Here is a 20,998-nt window from a genome sequence, read left to right on the forward strand (position 1 = left end):
TTTCCTTACGGCGGCTCCACTCGACTACCAGTATTCAATGCGGTGACAGCTACGCCCATACATTGGTGCCCCTACACTTTAATCTAGCCTATAGGTCACCCCTTCCGTGGAGCGGGCATGGTTCGTGGTGGTTGGCTCTGATACCAAATGTTAGGGTACCGACCCCAACTCGTCATAAGCCCATGGGTAGATCTCAAGTCGAAAACCGGTTGAGTACATGAGGGATTCCATTGACTTATAAACTACCCAATTAAACCTCATCTACCAATGTGGGACTAAGGTCCCAATATAGACATAGACATAGTGGAAATAGAAATGCAACTTTAGAAATTAGGGCAAGGAAACTTCAAAATCATATACGATATTCACCGAGACAAATATTATTCAATAATCTTGGTATACACTTGCATCAATCCACATTTCCATACACTTTTTTGTGAGTTTTATCCAGCTAACCCGTCGTTGCTTTTACCCGTACATTGTATTATTTACCTGACATTAGAATTGGATTCTCACATTGCAGTTTGATGTTTCTAAAAACGATTACAGTGTTTTATTTTGCTTCTTTTCCTTTTCACATCGATAAATGTTTATGGTTTTGGGGCAGTAATTTTTATGGAGATATTTTTTAAGCGGCTACCAATATTTTACGTGGGACGATTTTTTCCAACATTAATGTCAGCTTTGCCTGTTTTCTGACTTTGCACTGTACGGCTATGAGACACATGTCTCTGTTGTGCTTGACACATGTCGTAGGTTGTACAACGTTATGTGTAGTGATGGCAATAGTTGGTTTCTGATTCTTTACACGTGTTAACTGGTGTTGTGTAGTGGTAGCCATTCACGTTGTAAATATCTTCTTATTCTTCATGCTAATTACATTTTTCTTTTTCTTAATCTTAATTGTGTGTTGGATGCTTTGGATTAATGGTTGGGGATCACGAATGCATTCGCTACCAGAAGAGCAGTTTTGCGAGCAAAGGTTGAGGAAAGACACATGGCTGCCTTACTAGATGACTGCTGCAGCAGTGTAGGCCGACCAACTATCAATCCTTTCTAGTATTATTAAGTAAGATTAAATGAATGTTTTACAATTGTAATGTTAGTGATGGAAGTTATCATCAACTGCATAAATATAAGTCCTATCAGATAATCGGACTTGCAATGTTCTTGTCAAGACGTAAAATAGAGAACCATTTAGGCAGTTCCATTTCTAACCCCTCCAACCTACGCATGCATGTACGAATTACTAGTGTGGTAATATGGACGTGTGACATGTCCTTACAATCATGTTTCCTTTACTACAAAGCAGGTCAACAAATTCCTTACTCTACTATCACCAGCACATGCCACATGTTCCTATATTTCCACGTGTTTCGTTATAAATACTAACATCTCTTTTTTTTTTTTTGAAAATAACTTCATTAACGAAACGGGCTAAGTCAGAGGTAGATCCTCTCACTTAGCATTACAAATAGATAAGGGATAGTTCCCGGGAATTAACGTGTTCCAAAATGGTCTTAGATTGTGGTTATCTAGGAATATTTGAGCACTTTTAGGGATGTCTTGTCTTATAGGTCCATTAAGACTGTTACATAAAATAGAACTGAAATACATGATTAAGTTTGATATCGAAGTAAAAAAGGGATTCCCCGAATCCTGGTTTTTATTGTGCAGTTGCTTGATTAGTTGCCTTCTAACTTTGGTGTCTTCCACCTTGATGTGGAGCTGTTTCTGGCACTTTCTCCTGGCCTTTACCAGTGCCGCTACTACTCCTATTGATTGAGCTGTGTTCCGACTTGTTGAGTTGGTGATGATTCCTGTTGTATCTGAAATAATATTATTTGCATTAGTAATCACAATTATCGTTGATGAAGTTTCGCTTTCTTTGTTTACAGTCGAGTGTACTGAGATGTAGCACGTTTCATCTGGAGAACACAGTTGCATTGCATTTCTTTGGGACACATCTGGGTTTCTTAACAGATTAAGCTTAACCCTAGATTTAACCTGAGCTTGTATATGTTGGTTGGTAAGGGTAATAGTTGTGATAGGATTCAGAGTTATTCCTTCAAAAGTGTTTTGACATCTGCTTTTCCAGATATGCCAGCAAGTTGTGGCTCATTTCTCCGGGAAGTTTTCTTCAGTTGTGTTATCAAACCAAGATAGAAAACATTCATGTAGACTCCTAGAAGTTATCAGATGAGGGATGTGGGTAATTCCTAACCCAAACCAAACTGCTCTACTGAAAGTGCACTCAAAAAGGATATGTTTAACAGACTCAATCCTAGCTTTACACATCAGACAGGTGGTATCAATATCATTGATTCTCATATTTAGGTTTTTGTTGGCTGGTAGAATGTCATGGATGACTTTCCACATGAAGATCTGGATTCTAGGGACTGTTTTTAGGTTCCAAACTTTTTTCCAAGTGTGAGGGTCTAGAGTATTGGTTGTTCTGCTTTCCGAGGAGGTAACTAACAAGTTGTAGACTTTTTCACAGAGAGTTCCCCTTTTGGGTTGGTTAACCAAAACAGTTTATCATTTTCATCCCTACTTTCATCTAGAGGTATGTTTTTAACATTTTCTGCCACTTCAGGTTCAAAGACCTGAATGAAATCATAGTTCCAATTCTCAGTCTCCTGGAATCACTCACTTTGGATAAAGTGTTTTGGATTTTGGGTTTGATATCTTTTGTAGAGATGTTGTTTGGATGGTTGATTGGGATCCAGTTGTTTGGATGGTTGATTGGGATCCAGTTGTGTCCCCACAGATTTATATTCTCCATACAGCATGTTTTTGTATTAGTTTCAGGCCCTTCTAGAGGCATTTCCAAAGCCAAGAGCTATTTGGTGGTGGTTTATCCTTAGTTAAGAGGAGGGGTGATAAGTTTTTAAAGTACTTTACTTTCATTATTTTCCCCCACAAACAATCTTGGTTGTGGATTAATCTCCAAACAGTTTTAGTGATCATTGCAAGATTAAATACCGAGTATTTTTTGAACCCCAGACCTCCTAGACTCTTAGATATGCACACATCAGACCAATTTTTTGGACACCATCCTCTGGTTTGTCCTTCCTTGTGACCCCAAAATAAAGCTCTATTTAGGGCATCCATTTTCCTGGTAATGTTCTTGGGTATGACAAAACATGTCATTTGGTAAGTAGCTAGGGAATCAGAGACATGTTTTATCATGACAGCCTTCCCTGCGTGTGTAAGATGATGACCTCTCCACCCAGGCAGTCTACCTTTTAAGTTTTCAAGAGTGGAGTTAAAGCACAAATTTTTTGATCTATGGGTAAACAGGGGCATCCCTAGATACTTATCTTCCAATTTGATTCTTCCCACTTTTAGAATGTTAATGATTTCCTTAGCTTCCTTGTTTCCTACACTCTTTCCAAAGAACATTCCCGATTTCTGGTAGTTGATTAATTGACTAGATCCAGTGCTAAAAGATTCTAGTATGGAGATTAATTTCTTGCATTCCTTCGGATTAGCCCTGGAGAAGATGAGATAGTGGCAACTAAATCCGATTTAATCAGATTCCAGTTTTTCTGAAAGAAGATGGCTGGGAATCCATCCGGGCCAGGAGATTTATTTGGATGCATTCCAAAAAGAACAAACTTAATTTCATCTTCACTCGGAGGAGCTATTAGAGCATCATTTTCCTCCCTAGAGATGCAGGATGGGATGAGGTCGAGAATATGGGGTGGAATGTCTTTATCCTCAGAGGTAGACATGTCAGAGAAGTGAGAGAAGAGCACATCCGAGATAGCTATTCTATCAGTGCACCAATTATCATTCTTATCCTTTAGTGCATCAATCCTTAGCCTTCTATAGTTTTGTTTAGTCGTTGTGTGGAAAAACCCCGTATTTCGATCCCCCAAATTTAGAGAATTTTCAGTAGCTTTTAGTTTCCACATAGCTTCTTCAAAGTGACACCATTTTTCTAATTCAGAGTTCAGATGAATTAAGGTTTGGGAGTTTTCTGGAAGTTTCCTAACATTTTTCTCATACTCAATGTGTTTTGTTGTTTGCTTTATATGATGTTGGATGTTACCAAACTAGTCTCTGTTCCAAATTTTTATCAGTTGTTTTACATTTTTTAGCTTAGAAATGAAGGAGAAAGCAGGAGTCCCTTGAATTTCTATTTGCCAGGCCTGTTCTATAACTTCAAAGCACATTTGATCTTCTAGAACGAAACCAAAAAATTTAAACGGTTTGGAGCCATCTTTCCATATGGGGGAAGTTTTCAGAAGAATAGGACTGTGATCTGAGGCTATTGGTGGGAGGTGATGAAGATTGGCCGAACGAAAGCAGTTTAACCAAAGATCATTAGCAAGGGCTCTATCAATTCTGGCTTCAATGAACTGGTTTCCATTTCTCTTATTGGACCAAGTGAAAGGATACCCTATGAATCCTATATCAATTAGATTGGCTGAGTTAATCAAGGAATTGAAAAAGAAACATTCATTTTGGTTAATTTGACTTCCTCCACGTTTTTCTTCAGAGTTTAGAACAAAGTTTAGATCTCCTATTACCATCCAGGGGATGTCCACATCTTTGGCAAGTTCTTGGAATGGTTCCCAAGATTGGATTTTTTTTTGTTTGTTAGGGTTGCCATAAATACAAGATAGCATCCATTGATGATTGGTTGCCTTCTCATGTACTAAAGCATCTATCTGGTTATCATTGGCTCTTAGAATGTCAATTTTAATGTTGTCATTCCATGCCAGGACAAGGCCACCAGCTGTTCCTATGATACCTTTAGGATTAACTATCTCAGCATTGCAAAATTTCAGGCTTTTTATGATCTTATTCACTCGGTTACTATTTTGCTTAGTTTCAGAGAGAAATAGAATATCAGGCTGATAATCTTTCACAAGATTAGATAAGTGAGTTTTAGTGAATGGTTTACCTAGACCTTGTAGATTCCATGACATGATATTTATAGACATTTTCTTTTTAGTGGTTGTCTGGCTGAGGAAATAGTTATATAGCAGGAGGGATTGACTATTAAAGAGAAGGTGCCTAGTCTTAACAATGCTACTCAAATTTTTCCTACTCATGTTGCTAGTTATTTCTTGCAGATTATGTGTGAAATCAGTGCACTTCGCATCGTGGAGCTTAAAGTGAGTACCTCCTAAAGTTTTATTTTCCCATCTAACAACTCCAACACATATCCAAATAATCTTCAGGTGAAATATATGTTGTATCATATGAGTACTCAAAGTAAAATGCAAGCTATTATACTGAGGTAGTTGTAAAAAGTTTAGGTGTTTAATTAATACCTGATCCTCCCCTTTTGCGCTAGCATCATCACCTTTTGATTGAGTATCCCCAATGATTGCACCATCCATGTGCTTTGAACCTTTCCCATCACCATTATCTTCAACCAGTTTGTTGGTATCACTAATTGGCATCCCACTGTTCTCGACTACTTGAGCTTGAGCTTGAAAAGAAGGAATGGTATTTCAGGGGTATTGATGATCGGGCCATGGGACTATATTGAAAGGAGCAGAAATGACTAGAGGTGGAACGAAAATCTCTTTTTGGTTCTGGGGTTGACCCTGGTAGGTGGAGATAGCACTGTTGTCTGAAAGATTATGGGTATTGATTTTGAAATTAGGTTGAGAGGTCGATGATGATGGAAATTGAGAGCAGTTTATTTCCGGCTTACCAAAGTACATATGTGGTGGGATCAAGCAATCAGGTTGATTAATATTTCCCATCTTGGATTTAGATTTTCCCTTGACCGCCCCTTTTTTCTTTTGAGGTTTTTGAGCTCCCATCAGATTTTGAACAGTCTTCCTTAACAAAATAGCCTCCAATCGATTTTTCCTTATTTTTGCATAGATCGACTTTCCTTTTCCTTCTTGCCTTTTTGGTTGTTTCTCCATCTGATTGATGACCACCCCTTTTGAGTTTATAACTGAGATCTGGTTTGTGATTTCTTCAGAGACCATTATGGGAGCTTTGTTTAGATCCACTCCAAATATTGTTAGTTCTTCCTCCCTCAGCAGTTCGAGAATTTTTTCTTTGTTTAATTTGAGTTTTTACGCTTCCTTCCATTGTATTCACCTGATTTGGCATCTGGAGGAAGTTAGCAGTATTCTCCATTTCCTTTTCTGTTTGAGATCGTTGAGACTCCCCAACTTCTGCATGAGTCATAGACGATTTGCCTTTGTTGATGTTTGGATTAATCTCTAGCAGCGGATCCGTTGTTATAGCCATACAAGTTGATAAGGGCACCATCTGGTGTAGCCCGCCTGATGAGGATAATACTATTTGATTGTTTTCCCCAAACACAGTCGAGTTTGGTACACCCATAGAATCCTCAGGTGTCCATATCATGCTTTGTACTGGTGGTGGTCCATGAAGAAAATTGTAGGAACCATTTAAACATCGCTCTCTTCTATTGGCGTATCCCATCTCTGAAATTTGTTTGCTGAGATTTCTATATCATCCTCCCATAGTCTCTTGGATGAGTTGGAGCTGCTCAGGGACGCTATGCTCATTTGGGGGCTAATAAAAGCGTTTCTCAGATCAGCGTCAGAGATGTTCATGCTAAATCCCGGTGGGATCGCCGGAGCCACCAAGTTTGGTGGAGAAATGAACTCCGGGATTATCAAGTCTCTTGCTTCATAGACTCTCTGGGGTGCTTGGTGAGCTGATAATGATGTCTCGTCTTCCAATTCATCAAAGTTCATTTGGACATTGGCATCATTTAATGCCACTTCCTCCTGCTGATCCGGTTCTAGCAATATAATGGGGAAATCATCGTTACTGAGCTCTCTACATTTCTCCGTTGGATGGTTTATTATCCTACATATTTTGCAGAAAGATTTAGGCAGCGGCTCATAGTACAACATGACCTCAAACACATCATGTTCTCCCAGAATGAGGTCAAAGGTAGGATCAAAGCGTTCATTTAGATCCATTTGGACAAGACATCTTATGAATGGACGAGCATGGTTACAGTCTTGCGGGAGTTCTTTGTTGATGAAAGTTCCAATGTTGTTTGCAATCATTTCCGGTATCCCTTCGCCGAAAAACTCAACAGGTAGATTCATGAAGCTAACCCAAAAGTTTACTAGCGTCATATGTATCATGGATGGTGGGATTCCAAATTGGTAAGGCTTAAGGACCAGCAGCCACGCAACATATTTAGTTGGGGAATATCTGATTGCTCTTTGGACATCAGCACGTGATTGCAGTTCGATGGTGAACTTGTTGGCTTCGGTAGAGCCACTTACTAGAGTAGCAATGGGTTGATATGCCAGCACCCATAAGAACTGTAACATTTCCATCATCTTCTTTATATTCAGCTTGAATGGACAGAATATTCTTGCTACCACCATGAATTCAGTATTGTTCCTTCATTTCGAAATTGTTTCTGGTTTTAGAGTAATAGATCGGGTCATTGAGAGTTGTGTGTTCATTCTATCTACCAGCTCCGTTTCTCTTTGGTTGTTCGACGATGGGTCGTTGATACTGTTCATGTTTGGGTTGTTCAAGCTGGTTTGACTGATGGTTATTCTTTTGATGCTTTTGATTAACTTCGCCCACATAGTTGCCATGAATTCAAATAGCCAGAGTTTGGTTAACCACTTCTTTACTTTTTGAGCTGATTTCAACTCAGTTATTACAGTGGTTGGGTGCATTAAAGTGAGATCTGATTTTTTACTGTGTTGCATAAGAGCAGAGGGGGTTGAGAGAAACGCGGGGGGAGATAAGATAGGGATAAGGAATAAAGGGATGGCGAGAGAGCGACACGACAGTGGGGTCAAGCTAGGCAAAAACTGACAGCAAAAGAAGTTGAGGAGAAGCAGCCGGGAAAATGAGAAGATAAGCAAACAGTAGAGTAAGGGGGGTGCCAATAGTAATACCTGAAACAGAGCACCAAAGAAAATTTAACTGAGAAATCAGTTGAGTTTGAGACTTACCTCGCAGGGATACTCATGTGATGAATGCTTCCAGGGGGATCAAGAAAGAGGTTTTAGTTCATAAGATAGTCTTCAATTGCGAGATTTTGGTTGTAGAATGGTTTAGAAAAGGTATGATCCAAAGGATCGATCTTGAGGAAAGGTTTAATTTGAGAAGATCTTGAGGAAAGGTTTAATTTGAAAAGGGTTTTAGTGACGTCGAGTGATGGTTGGAGAGCGTCTCTCTCCTTTTTTTTTATAAATACTAACATCAAAGTTGATATTTTGTTGTATACAAAATTCCTGGTCCTCTAAACCTGATAAAACGAGATCTCTCTGTTAATAAAAATCAAAGCTCTTGTCTGGTTCTAGGTATGTGTCAACACAAAACTATTTCTTTGAAATATAGAAAGCCATGAATATCTATAATGATAAATCTCAAATTCTCCAACTATAATGATCTCACAGTGTCTACATTGAATAAAAATGGGTAGTGGGAATAAGATTTAGATGAGGTTTCTGTGAGCAGTTCAACCATCAATTTTTTTTATTTTAATTTTTTGATTAGAAACAGACACTCAGTCTCTCCCTGCTCTCTCTCATTGCTTCGGAGTGATGGGTTCTTACCTGATTTGTAAATTTGAGGTGTTTGATGAAATAGGTATCGTTTCTTTTGTATTTGATAATCATCTTCTTATCCATTAATTATTAATTTCATTCTATGTAATTTGTTGTTGGAGTTTTGTTTCTAAATCTGTTGAATGGTTAATCATAATAATCTTCCTTTTCAATTTCACGGAATTTCTGTGAAATTTCTAGTGTAAAAGATAGAAAAATAGAGAGAGAAAGAGAATTCTTATTAATGTGTGTAGGAAAAGGGAGAATACAACATTTATTTATATAGGCTAGACACAAGGGCATCCCGTTAATAAACGGGATTTACCCTAGATATTATTAACATAAATAAACGTTTATAACACTCCCCTTGATGACCACTGTGTCTAAGTCACAAAAATATACCAGGAAAATCAAGAGAGAAAAACCTGAAATGTGTGAGACTCGGAACAGTGTTGGACACGCATATGCTGCCTCATTAAAACCTTGACAAGTAAACCCAGTGGGACAAACCTTGACGAAGGAAAGAGTACAACGCGTTTATGTCCTAATGATGCTCCCCCTGATGGATACTTCAGCGAAATCTTGGCCTACAAATCTTTAAGTCGACGCATTCCAATCTTGTGAACTAATTTCTTGAATGTAGAAGTTTGTAATGCTTTAGTGAAGAGGTCTGCTAGATTGTGATTTGAACGTACTTGTTGGATATCAATCGCACCATCATTCTGTAGATCATGTGAGAAAAAGAACTTCGGACTAATGTGCTTTATTCGATCACCTTTGATAAATCCTTCCTTTAGTTGTGCAATGCAAGCAGTATTGTCTTCGTATAATATTGTTGGTGAATCTTTAGTTGAAGGAAGTCCACATGATTCTTGAATATGATGTATTGCTGACCTTAACCAGACGCTCTCACGGCTTGCTTCATGGATTGCTATTAGTTCAAAATGATTTGTAGATGTAGCTGAAATTGTTTGCTTCATTGACCGCCAAGATATAGTTGTATCTCCATAAGTAAACAAATACCCAGTTTGTGATCGTCCTTTGTGTGGATCTGAAAGATAACCTGCATCTCGTATCCAATTAGTTTTGACTTAGATTCATAAGGGTAAAATAAACCTAAATCAATATTGCCACTAAGATAACGTAATAAGTGCTTGATTCCATTCCAGTTTCTTCGAGTTGGAGCAGAACTGTATCTAGCTAACAGATTAACTGAAAAAGCAATATCTGGCCTTGTGCAATTTGCAAGATACATAAGAGCACCAATTGCACTTAGATATGACACTTCCGGACCAAGAAGTTCTTCACCATCTTCTTTAGGTCGAAATGAGTCTTTATTCACGTCAAGTGATCTCACAACCATAGGGGAACTCAGTAGATGTGCTTTGTCCATATAAGATCGTTTTAAGACTTTTTCTGTATAAGTAGATTGATGGGAAAATATCCCATTTGAGACATGCTCAATTTGTAAACCAAGACAATACTTAGTTTTACCAAGATCTTTCATCTCAAATTCCTTCTGCAAGTAAGCAACGGTTTCAGTGAGTTCTTTTAAAGTTCCAACAAGATTTAGATCATCAACGTATACTGCAATAATAGCAAACCCAGAATTGGATTTCTTAATGAAAACACATGGACAAATAGCATTATTAGTATATCCCTCTTTCAATAGATATTCACTGAGGCGATTATACCACATTCTTCCAGATTGCTTTAGTCCATATAGAGCTCTTTGAAGTTTTATTGAGTATACACTACGATATTTGGACTTGTCTGCTTCAGGCATACGAAATCCCTCGGGAAGTTTTATATAAATGTCACTATCAAGTGACCCATAAAGATAAGCTGTAACTACATCCATAAGACGCATTTCAAGCTTTTCTGAAGCTGCCAAACTAATAAGAAACCGGAACGTGATGGCATCCATCACTGGAGAATAAGTTTCTTGATAATCAATACCTGGTCTTTGTGAAAAACCTTGCGTAACGAGTCGATATTTATATCTCACAATTTCATTTTTCTCGTTACGTTTTCGTACGAATACCCATTTGTATCCGATAGCTTTTACATTTTCAGAAGTTACAACAACAGGACCAAGGACTCCACGTTTTACTAATGAGTTGTACTCTGCTTGGATTGCAACCTCCCACTTAGGCCAATCTTTTCTACGACGACATTCTTCGATAGATTGTGGTTCAGGATCATGAATATTTTCAATGACATCCAAAGCAACTGTAAAAGCAAATTTACTATCAGAAATAATTGTATTCATATCCCAGTTTTGTCTTGTACCAACATAGTTTATAGAGATCTCATTATTTTGAGGTACATGTGCCTCTTCAGGTGCAACTTGTGTATCAGTATTTGATTAATCAATCAATGTTTCAGAGAGAATGGCTTTTTCCGGAATGCCAACTACTGATCTCTTTTTCCGCGGAACTAAATCCTTTGCACCAAGAGGTCTTCCACGCTTTAAGCGTATTGTGGACTGATTATCATGATGTCCTTCTGGGATACTTACTCTCGCAGGAGTATTTGCAGCAGGTATATGTGATTTGTTACCTTACCTATATCAGTAAATGCATCAGGCATTTGGTTTGCAATATTTTGCAAATGTATGATTCTTTGAACCTCAAGTTCACATTGTTTTGTACGAGGATCAAAGTGGGCTAATGATGGTGTATTTCATGAAATTTCACGGCGTTCCTTAAGTTTTGGCTTATCTCCCCCTAACGACGGGAAATTTGATTCATCAAATTGGCAATCAGCAAATCTTGCTTTAAAAACATCTCCTGTTTGAGGTTCCAAATACCGAATAATAGATGGAGAGTCATAGCCAACATATATGTCGAGTCTACGTTGAGGACCCATTTTCTCTGTGGTGGAGCAATGGGAACATACACAGCACAACCAAAAGTTCGGAGATGAGATATATTTGGTTGATGCCCATATACGAGTTGTACAGGTGAGTATTTTTGATAGTTGGTTGGTCTTATACGGACCAGTGCTGCAGCATGTAATATTGCATGACCCCATGCTGAAAATGACAAGTTAGATCTTAAGATTAATGGTCGGGCAATCAATTGTAAGCGCTTAATAAATGATTCCGCTAAGCCATTTTGAGTGTGCACATGAGCGATGGAGTGTTCAACATCAATGCCAATTGACATGCAATAATCATTAAATGTTTTAGAGGTAAATTCAACAGCATTATCAAGACGAATAGTTTTAATAGGAAAATATGGAAACTGAGCTCGTAACTTAATAATTTGTGCAATAAGTCTTGCAAATGCAACAATACGAGTCGAAAGTAAGCAAACATGTGACCATCATGTTGAAGCATCGATAAGAACCATAAAATAACGAAATGGTCCACACGAAGGGTGAATTGGTCCACATATATCACCTTGAATTCGTTGCAGAAAATTAGGTGATTCGATACCAACTTTCATCAATGATGGCCTAATAATCAATTTTCCTTGATAACAAGCGATGCATGGACAATCATTAAATGATAAGACTTTTAGTCTATTTAGAGGATGTCCATATGAGTTTTCAATAACTCGACGCATCATAGTTGATCCCGGATGACCCAAACGGTCATGCCAAAGTTTAAAAACACCGGGATCAGAAGTCTTAGGATGACTCACAACATGTGATTCTATTAGGATAGTGTGATATAATCCATAAGATAGAGATGAAAGTTTTTCTAGTACTTGTTTCTTACCTAAGACAATGACAGTAATGCATAGATACTCTTTGTTAGCTTCGTTTGTTGTCTCAATATGATACCCATTAAGACGAATGTCTTTAAAACTCAACAAGCTGCGTTTAGACCTTGTTGAAAATAAGGCATCTTGGACGTGGGTTTTTGTACCATTAGGGAGCACTATCGATGCTTTTCCATGTCCCTCAACAAGATTAGAAGTCCCTGAAATTGTAGTAACATTGGTCGTAGCTAACGTTAAATGGGAGAAAAACCTTTTGTTACGAAAAATTGTGTGCGTTGTTGCACTGTCAACAAGACATATATCTTCGTCACTTGTTTTCGGCTTTCCATTAGCAATATCCATATCCCTTTAGAAAAAAAAATAAAGACAATAATATAAGTTATGGAGAATAAATACTAAGAAAATAATTTCATTACTAAAGAGAAATTCAACAACTAATACATTAAAATCAACTTCCTAAAAGAAAAACAATCTCTAAAAAAAAATATGGCAAAACATTGTCACTTATTCAAACCAAACTACTACTCAATCTACTAAAAAGAACTGATCATAAAACAAATAAACTCAGATATCCTTGAACAAGGAGTCCATGTCTTCAATCTCATTTCCATCATTCTTGAAGTCAGAAATATCAAGATGGGAAATATCCATTGGTATGTCATATTGGGCAAAATTGGTTTCAGCCTTCTTTTCCTTTCCTTTAATAGATGCCTGATAAAGGTCAACAAGGTGCCTTGCAGTACGGTAAACATTTGCCCAATGCCCTGGTGAACCACATCGGTGACAAACACTTTCATGGTGCTTTGAATGACTTTGCGAGCTTTTGCCTTTGTGTTTTGGAAACACGTTCTTCTTCCCCTTCTGATAATGGGAGTTATTACCAGCCTTCTTCTTGAAGTTGGCCTTTTTAGGACCTAATGAACGTCCCTGTTCTTTCCCACGGCTTTCAGGAGCATTGCCACGACTTTCTGTAGCGTTCATCTCTGGAGCAACTGTAGAACCTGCTGGGTGACTTTGATGGTTCTTGAGTAGCAACTCATTATTCTGCTCAGCTACTAGAAGGCAAGAGATAAGCTCAGAGTATTTCTTAAACTACCTTTCACGATAGTGTTGTTGAAGCAAAATGTTTGAAGCAAGAAAGGTGGAGTAAGTCTTCTCCAAAATATCGGCATCAATAACTGCTTCACCGCATAGTTTTGAACGAGAGACAATTTGAAAAAGTGTTGAATTGTATGCACTTACACTCTTGAAGTCTTGGAGGCGCAGATGCATCCACTCATACCTTGCACGAGGTAAAATCACTGTCTTCTGATGATCAAAACGATCTTTCTGCTCTGTCCACAAAGTGTACGGGTCTTTCACCGTAAGATATTGGGACTTCAAAGCCTCGTCAAGGTGATGACGGAGAAAAATTAAGGCTTTGCTGCGATCATCAGGGGATTCTTTGTTGTTCTGAACAATAGTGTTTCCCAAAGTCTTGGCACTAATGTGCACTTCTGCATCCAAAATCCATGACAAATAGTTCTTTCCAGTAATGTCGAGGGCCATGAAGTCCAGGTTAGAGAGTTTGGACATTTTCTGAGTAGAAAAAAGATAAAAATAAAAAAATATTAAACGTCGCACAATATATAATAAAATAAAATAAAATTATTGGTTAGACGGCATAGCCAGACATGACCAATAAATTTGTTAACCATGTATATAAAGAAAAATTATTGATTACCACTCACTTGGTGAGCTCATTGTTGATGACGTAGTGTAAAAGATAGAAAAATAGAGAGAAAAAGAGAATTCTTATTAATGTGTGTAGAAAAAGAAAGAATACAACCTCTATTTATATTGGCTAGACACAAGAACATTCCGGTAATAAACGGGATTTACCCTAGATATTATTAATATAAATAAACATATATAACAATTTAGAGTGCAAGTGGTGTAGATGAGAACTGATGGAGATGTAGGTGGTGGAATGCGATGCAGATTTAATGGAGGATTGCTGGTGGTGGAATGATGGTTGTTCAGCGAGCAAAAGCTCGCTGACACTAGGGTTTATGGAATATAGCTGGTGGATATATGCAGGTGGTAAAGATGGTAATGGAGTTGCAAAAAACGATGTTGGTCAGATGCAAGTGGGTGATGTGAATGGAATGGATCCTCTCTGTTGGTTGTGAACGACGGTCGTGAAGGGTATGAGATATTGGATTATTTTTCTGTAACTTTCTTCTCCTTCCTATATAGCTAAGTTCTTTCTGCACCGTCTTCTAATCCCACCAGAACTGTTGGAATACTCTTTAATCTCACTCATTGATCACTGAAAATCAACAATAGCGACAAGGTCTTCATGACTGGATTCTCGGCTAATTTTTAACCCAAGCATCTCAAAAAACCATTCTCGCCTGCTCAATTTTTATCTTAGCTTCGAAATCCTCTTTGAACCCATAGTAAAGACCCATGCAGAGCCATGGTTTAGCCGATGGTAAGGCTGGTCCAGTCAACTAGTGGCAACTGACTTTGAGTTTGTGAAAAACTGGTAAGTCAGGCATGTCCTCAAACAGTTCACAAGCGTCTTGCAGACTGATGATGAATAAAGCTTTTTTGGTATTTTGAAGACCACAAATCAACTTCTTCCCTGGAACAATTCACATTTAGAACAAACCTATTCATTTATAATCATCCAGAACTCAAAATCACCCATTAATCATTTCAATCGATCATCTAATCCCACATTCAAATACATGAGTTTTCCAGCGATCTTCGGGCCAAGAATCCGTTGTTTCTGTTGTTGATTCCTCGATTTCAACAGCAACCCAACTATCCTTGTTAACTTGAATACTCAAATCTCTTCTTTGGAATTCGTACTACTATTTCTCCTTTAGGTTTTGTTGTGGATTTTCCAAAGCCATGAACAAGATATGTTGAACTGGACATTTCTTCATCTTTAAATCTCATTCCCCTGAACGCATGATAAAATATTATATCCACTGAACTTCATGTATCGACTAAAGTTATGTTTAATATCCATTCTTCCGTGGATTTTGTTGTTGTCCCCTTCTCTTTTCGCGTAATAGGCACTGTAATAATCAATGGAGATGTGTGGTTCAAATTTTCTTTTGGTATTTCTGCCGCCATGAATGTGATTTTTTACTTTTCCCAATCTTTCAAGGGTGATGTATTTTCTACTGCCATAACCTTCCTTCCTTCAAAATTTCGTTTATGTATTCTTCCTTTGATGTTTTCATGGAATGCATTAATCATTGTTTTTGTTATCATATTATACTCCAATCTTTTGTCATCTTCGTTGACTCTAATCATTTTTCTTTTAACTAGTTCACTGATTTATTTAATCACTTTCTTGATTTGAACAATTTCAACAACAATCTTCAACTTTCGATCTTCATCGCCCTGTTTCTAGCACCATTATGTAGTTGCAGGAAATCCTACACTACACCCCTCACAAGATTTCATTAACATTCAACTCATTTTAGATTAACAATCTTAATTTTATTGATGAATCTTTGAACAATCTTACAAGAAAAGATAAAGGAATCAAGAATAACCACTGCTCTAGATTTTCTCTCTCCTATTTACTTGCTTCTCACTCAGAAAAAGATCTCTCCCTTTCTTTTACAACTGAACAACTATTTATAGGGAAATACATAGTGGATGACAGCTAATTTATCATTTATTTTCGGATATGGCTTGCGACATTCTCGCAACCTTACAAATGTTAATCTTGCAAACTCTCTAATTTTCGCGGGACTATCACATCTTTCTCATGATTTTTAGCTGATGTCGTTTATTATATCATCTCTGAAATTGTTCTGCGACGCTATTGTGTTGTGTTGTTTATAATTTCGCTGAGACATTATCGCTGCGAGTTTATGATCCTACAAAACTCTCGGTCTACAAAGGTAAGATGCTTTCCTTGCAAGATAGAGTGGTGCTCATTAAAACTGTTCTTTCTAGATACTCAATACACAATATGGCGGTGTATAAGTGGCCAGTAAAATTTATTCACCAATGCCAACGAGTAATTCGTAATTTTCTTTGGTCGGGAGATTCGAATCTTTCTAAGGATTTTATGGTGGGTTATGATAAGATATGCAGTCCGGTACAAGAAGGGGGTCTTGGTCTAAGTAATATGCGGAATATGAACAAGGCACTGTTAACAAGCTTTGGTGGAGTATTTTTACCTCAAAAAAGAAATGGGCTCGGTACTTAGCAACTAAGTACACTTGCAGGGATGGACGTATAAAACTGGCTGGAATTAAATCAACGATTCTTCCTGGCATTCGTTGGGTACACCAGGATATGCTAAGGAATACTAAATCGTTAATTGGTGATGGTAGGGCAACTTCATTGTTTTACGATATTTGGTATGGAACTGAAGCTTTGGCGGATGTTTTAAACCGCACTGACCTGGATAGGCATGCTCGGGTTAGTGATATCATTGTGCAGGGTGAATGGCAGCTGCAAGGAGTTCATATGCAGGTTCTATTGGACGTTGATGTGGTGCTTGAGGAGTTGCCTAGAATTCGCAATGGCCTGGACAAGAGGATATGGATGCCGGATCTGAAAGGGAATTTTTCAGTCGGTCTGCAAGGGAGATTGATCGAGATAAATATCTTATTATGGAGGAAGCGAAATTGATTTGGAGGAAGTTTGCACATCCTTCGTTAGCTGCACAGAACTGGAAGTTTGTCAGGGGAGCGTGTGCTACATTACACAAGGTGCACAGCTGATTCAAAATTTCGTTGGCATCGAAGTGCAGTGTTTGTCAAAACGCTGAGGAGTCTTTGGAGCATGTTTTATGGAGCTGTAGCTTTGCAAAAAAGTCCTGGGACTGGATTGCAGGTATATTCAATATTAAACCTCACTACAATTTACTTATATCTAACAAAGAAGCTGCACGACAAAGTGGTATTGTCAGGGATTTGGGGCTAGTGGCGAACTTGGTGGTGCGCTCTTAGCTGTGGTTCTCTAGAAATAAGAAGGTGTATGAGAAGAAACCTCCTTGCTGGTCTTTCTTTCAAAAAAGAGTTTTCAACTTGATCCATAAATACTCGGTGAGAATTCAAAACTATATGTATAACACGGTGGAGGATTTACAGCTGCTAGATTTATTTCGTGTTAGATACAGAAAGGTGAAGACTTCTGATCCTAAGGCGTGTTTTTGGTATCCTCCAAATCAAGGGAACTTTTGTTATGTACTGATGACGCTTCAAGGGGTAACCCAGGGATCGCAGGAGCTGGAGTAGTAGCAAGGAACACAAGCTGTGAAGTTGTGGGAGCTATATGCATTGGACTGAGCGTAACTACAAACTATTTGGCGGAGCTTTATGGAATTATTGTGGGTCTGGAATAGGCATTGCAATGGGTTTATAAACAGATTTTGATTCGCTCAGATTCGTCTAGTGTTATAACAGCTTTGGAAGAGGATTCGGTTCCTTGGTTTGCACTACAAAGATGGACTGATGTGAAAAGATTGTATGATTCTATTAAATTTGTGCACACTTATCGTGAATCAAATTTTGCAGCAGATAGCATGGAGAAACGTGGAGGTTAGCCGTGTTGTGTCAGTGGCGTTTGACAAAGTCTGTTTCCCTTTTGAGGAGGGGGTTTAGGCTTATCTCGCATGTCTACCATGAACAAGGCTCTTATTATGATGTTGTGGTGGAGTATTCGCAATTCGAAGAAGAAATGGGAAGGTTTTCTAAGAGCTAAATTTTTTGGGAGAAATGGTTGCATCAAGAATTATGGAGTTAAATCCACAATTTTGTTGGGTGTATAAACTTGTCGAAAGCAACACTAAAGTTCTTGTTGGGGATGATAGTTCCACAGCTCTTTACTTTGATATTTGTTGTACTAATTTGTGCATTGCTGACATTCTCAATGATCAATCTCTGGATAAAACAATTATGGTTGATGACTTTTGGAATGGCGCTCAATGGGACTTCCCCGATGTTCATATGGAACGGTTAGTAGATGCTGGTGTCAATATCACTCAACTCCCGATCCCAACTGGAGGTGAAGATAACAGAATTTGGATGCCAGACTTCAAAGGGGAGTTCATCGTAAGTTCAGCAAAGGATCTGTTTCATCAGAGATACCATATGCTGGAAGGAGCATCTCTAATTTGGAGGAAGGAAGTCCACCCAGTTTTGGCAGCTCAAAACTGGAAATTCTTACGTCGTGCTTGTGCTACTTATGACCTGATCAAAGAACGTTTCAAAATTCAGATGGCCAACAAGTGCTGCCTTTGTGGGAGTGATAAATAAACTCTTGACCATGTGCTTTTCAACTGCAGTTTTGTTGCACGGGCATGGAATTGGATTGCTGGATTTTTTAGTTTGTAGCCTAATGTTAACCTTTTGGTTTCTTTTAAGGCAGCAAAAGGAAGGAGTCAGATGGTTCTTGACTTATGACTAATTGCAAACTTGGTCATTAAATCAGAGTTGTGGGTGTTGTGGAATAGGGGTGTTTTTGATCACATGAAGCCTAACTGGAACGTGTTCTTCAAACGAGTTTTAAAGCTGATCCAAGAATATGCAGTGCGTCTTACAGGGTATATGAAGAACAGTGCTGATGATGTACTGGTTTTGAACTATTTCAGAGTGCGGCATAGGAAGGTGAATATGCATCAACCTATGGAATGTTTCGGGCATCCACCGTAGGTGAACGAGCTTCAGCTGTGCTGTGATGGTGCGGCAAGGGGAAACCCTGGTAGACCAGGTGCAGGGGTGGTGGTGCGAGATTCCTTGTGTAACGTTGTGGGAGCTATGTCAATTGGTTTGGGAGTTACTACAAATTACCTTGCTGAATTATATGGTATTATTATTGGGAGGGAATGGGCTACAAAATGGGGAGTTCGTCAAGTTTGCATCATGTCGGATTCTTATAGTGTGGTGGAGGCTCTTAAAAATTCAAATTTACCTTGGTTTTCTAAGCAAAGGTGGATTCAGGTGTGTAGAAACTATGATTCAATTCGGTTCATTCATACATACAGAGAAGCAAATTTTGCTGCAGATGTGATGGCTAAACGAGGTTGTTATTTAGAGAATGGGGTTAGAATCAATTATGATGAAAGACCTAATTTTATAACTTCAGTTGATTTTTTTTTTTTTTTTGATAAGTCAAAAATTTGTATTAATAGATAACAAATTTACAAAAGATAGTTTACAAGAAAAGAGGTCACAGCAACCCCAAAAACTTGCAAACTACTTGAAACGAAAATAAGTAACATTTGGATATTCAACTGAAAGCAAAAAATCAGGTTGTATTTGCAGGAAATCCTACACTACACCCCTCATATGATTTCATTGTTGATTAACTAATTTTTAGGTTTGCACTCTTAATTTTATTGATAAATCTTTGGATGTTCTTACAAGAAAGATAAAGAAATCAAGAATGATCTCTGCTCTGGATTTTCTCTCTCCTGTTTACTTGTTTCTTACTCAAAAAAGATCTCTTTCCCTTCTTTACAACTCGAGTGACTATTTATAAGGAAATACTGTGGATGACAGCTAATCTGTCCTTTATTTTCGGATATGGTTTGCGATATTCTCGTAACCTTACAAATGTTAATTTCGCAAGCTCTCTAATTTTCGCAGGACTATCACATCTTTCTCATGATCCTTGCTGACGTCGTTTCTGAAATTGTTCTGCGACGCTATTGTGTTGTACCATTGATAATTTCGCTGAGACATAATTTTTGCGAGATTCTGATCCTACACAGGTCTTCCATCATGATGTAGACCCTCCTCCTTACGAAGAAGACAACCTCTTTTTGCGAAAGTATCTTCCGAGAAATTCGCCTCCCTATAGGTATGAATACACCTTATACTATCATAATGATTACAAACTGCCCTCCACCTTTGTCTAGCAAACCAAGGAAGATTAGAATTCTTCAAAGCTTCAACAACACTAGATGAATCGTATCTTATGCAAATGCGTCTGAAACCCCACCTAACATCCCACTCCATACCAACAATAATATTATATAGTTCAGCCAAGTAGTTTATTGTAATCCCAAAACCAATAGAAATAGCTCCAAGGACCGAACAACTTGCATCTCTTGCGACAACACCAGCACCCGAAACACCAGGGTTCCCACGCGTTGCACCATCACAACAAATTTGAACTTCATCTTCTTCCGGAGGTTTCCAAAAGCATTCAATTGTCTCGCTAAATTTAACCTTTCTATGCTGAACACGGAAGTAATCAAGGATGATGACGTCCCCAGCACAGTTCTTCATGCAACCTTTAAGACAAACAACATACTCCTGAATTAGCTTAAGCACTCTCTTGAAAAACAAGCTCCAGTTAGCCTTTTGATGTTCGAAAATAGCTTTGTTACGAGCAACCCACAGTTCTGACCTGATGACAAGGTTAGCAATCAGCCAAAGATCACGCACCATAGTACTCCTCCCTTTTGCTGTTTGACAGAAATCACAAGATTTTCATTAGCAATTAAACCAAAGGTATCACTAATCCAATTCCATGCACGGCCAGCGAAAATGCAATGGAAAAGAACATGAGTAAGCGTCTCTTCCTCCAAACCACGGAGACTACACTTGTTTGCGAGCTGAATTTTGAATCTGGACTTAATAACGTCAAAAGTAGCACACGCGCGTCTAAGAAATTTCCAATTCTGAGCAGCCATATTTGGATGTACCTCTTTCTTCCAAATAAGAGATGCACCAGCAAAGGTGCTATATCTTTGATGAA

General features: G+C 38.3%; 2 protein-coding genes across 2 annotated transcripts; both read right to left on the reverse strand.

Moving 5' to 3' along the window:
- Positions 1-1,412: 1,412 nt before the first annotated feature.
- On the reverse strand, positions 1,413-8,680 carry LOC113281564. The gene is made up of 2 exons (XM_026530352.1): positions 5,289-8,680; positions 1,413-1,829 (listed from the first exon to the last, which is right to left on the reverse strand). Exon 1 carries the CDS (start codon positions 7,356-7,358, stop codon positions 6,396-6,398), a length of 963 nt encoding a protein of 320 aa, XP_026386137.1. The 5' UTR covers positions 7,359-8,680; the 3' UTR covers positions 1,413-1,829; positions 5,289-6,395.
- Positions 8,681-12,835: 4,155 nt separating this feature from the next.
- Positions 12,836-13,819, reverse strand: LOC113279045. Its single transcript, XM_026527761.1, has 2 exons — positions 13,368-13,819; positions 12,836-13,283 (listed from the first exon to the last, which is right to left on the reverse strand). Exons 1-2 carry the CDS (start codon positions 13,817-13,819, stop codon positions 12,836-12,838), a joined length of 900 nt encoding a protein of 299 aa, XP_026383546.1.
- Positions 13,820-20,998: the final 7,179 nt, after the last annotated feature.

Source organism: Papaver somniferum, chromosome 5, assembly GCF_003573695.1.
Source record: "Papaver somniferum cultivar HN1 chromosome 5, ASM357369v1, whole genome shotgun sequence".
In the NCBI taxonomy this organism is placed as follows: Eukaryota; Viridiplantae; Streptophyta; class Magnoliopsida; order Ranunculales; family Papaveraceae; genus Papaver; species Papaver somniferum.

Excerpts from the sequence above, each read along its gene's own strand:
- LOC113281564 (XM_026530352.1), bottom strand. The coding sequence starts at position 7,358 with ATGGTGGTAGCAAGAATATTCTGTCCATTCAAGCTGAATATAAAGAAG.
- LOC113279045 (XM_026527761.1), bottom strand. The coding sequence starts at position 13,819 with ATGGCCCTCGACATTACTGGAAAGAACTATTTGTCATGGATTTTGGAT. Across the intron at positions 13,284-13,367 it reads CAACAACACTATCGTGAAAG|TCACCCAGCAGGTTCTACAG; the intron begins GTAGTTTAAGAA and ends GAACCATCAAAG.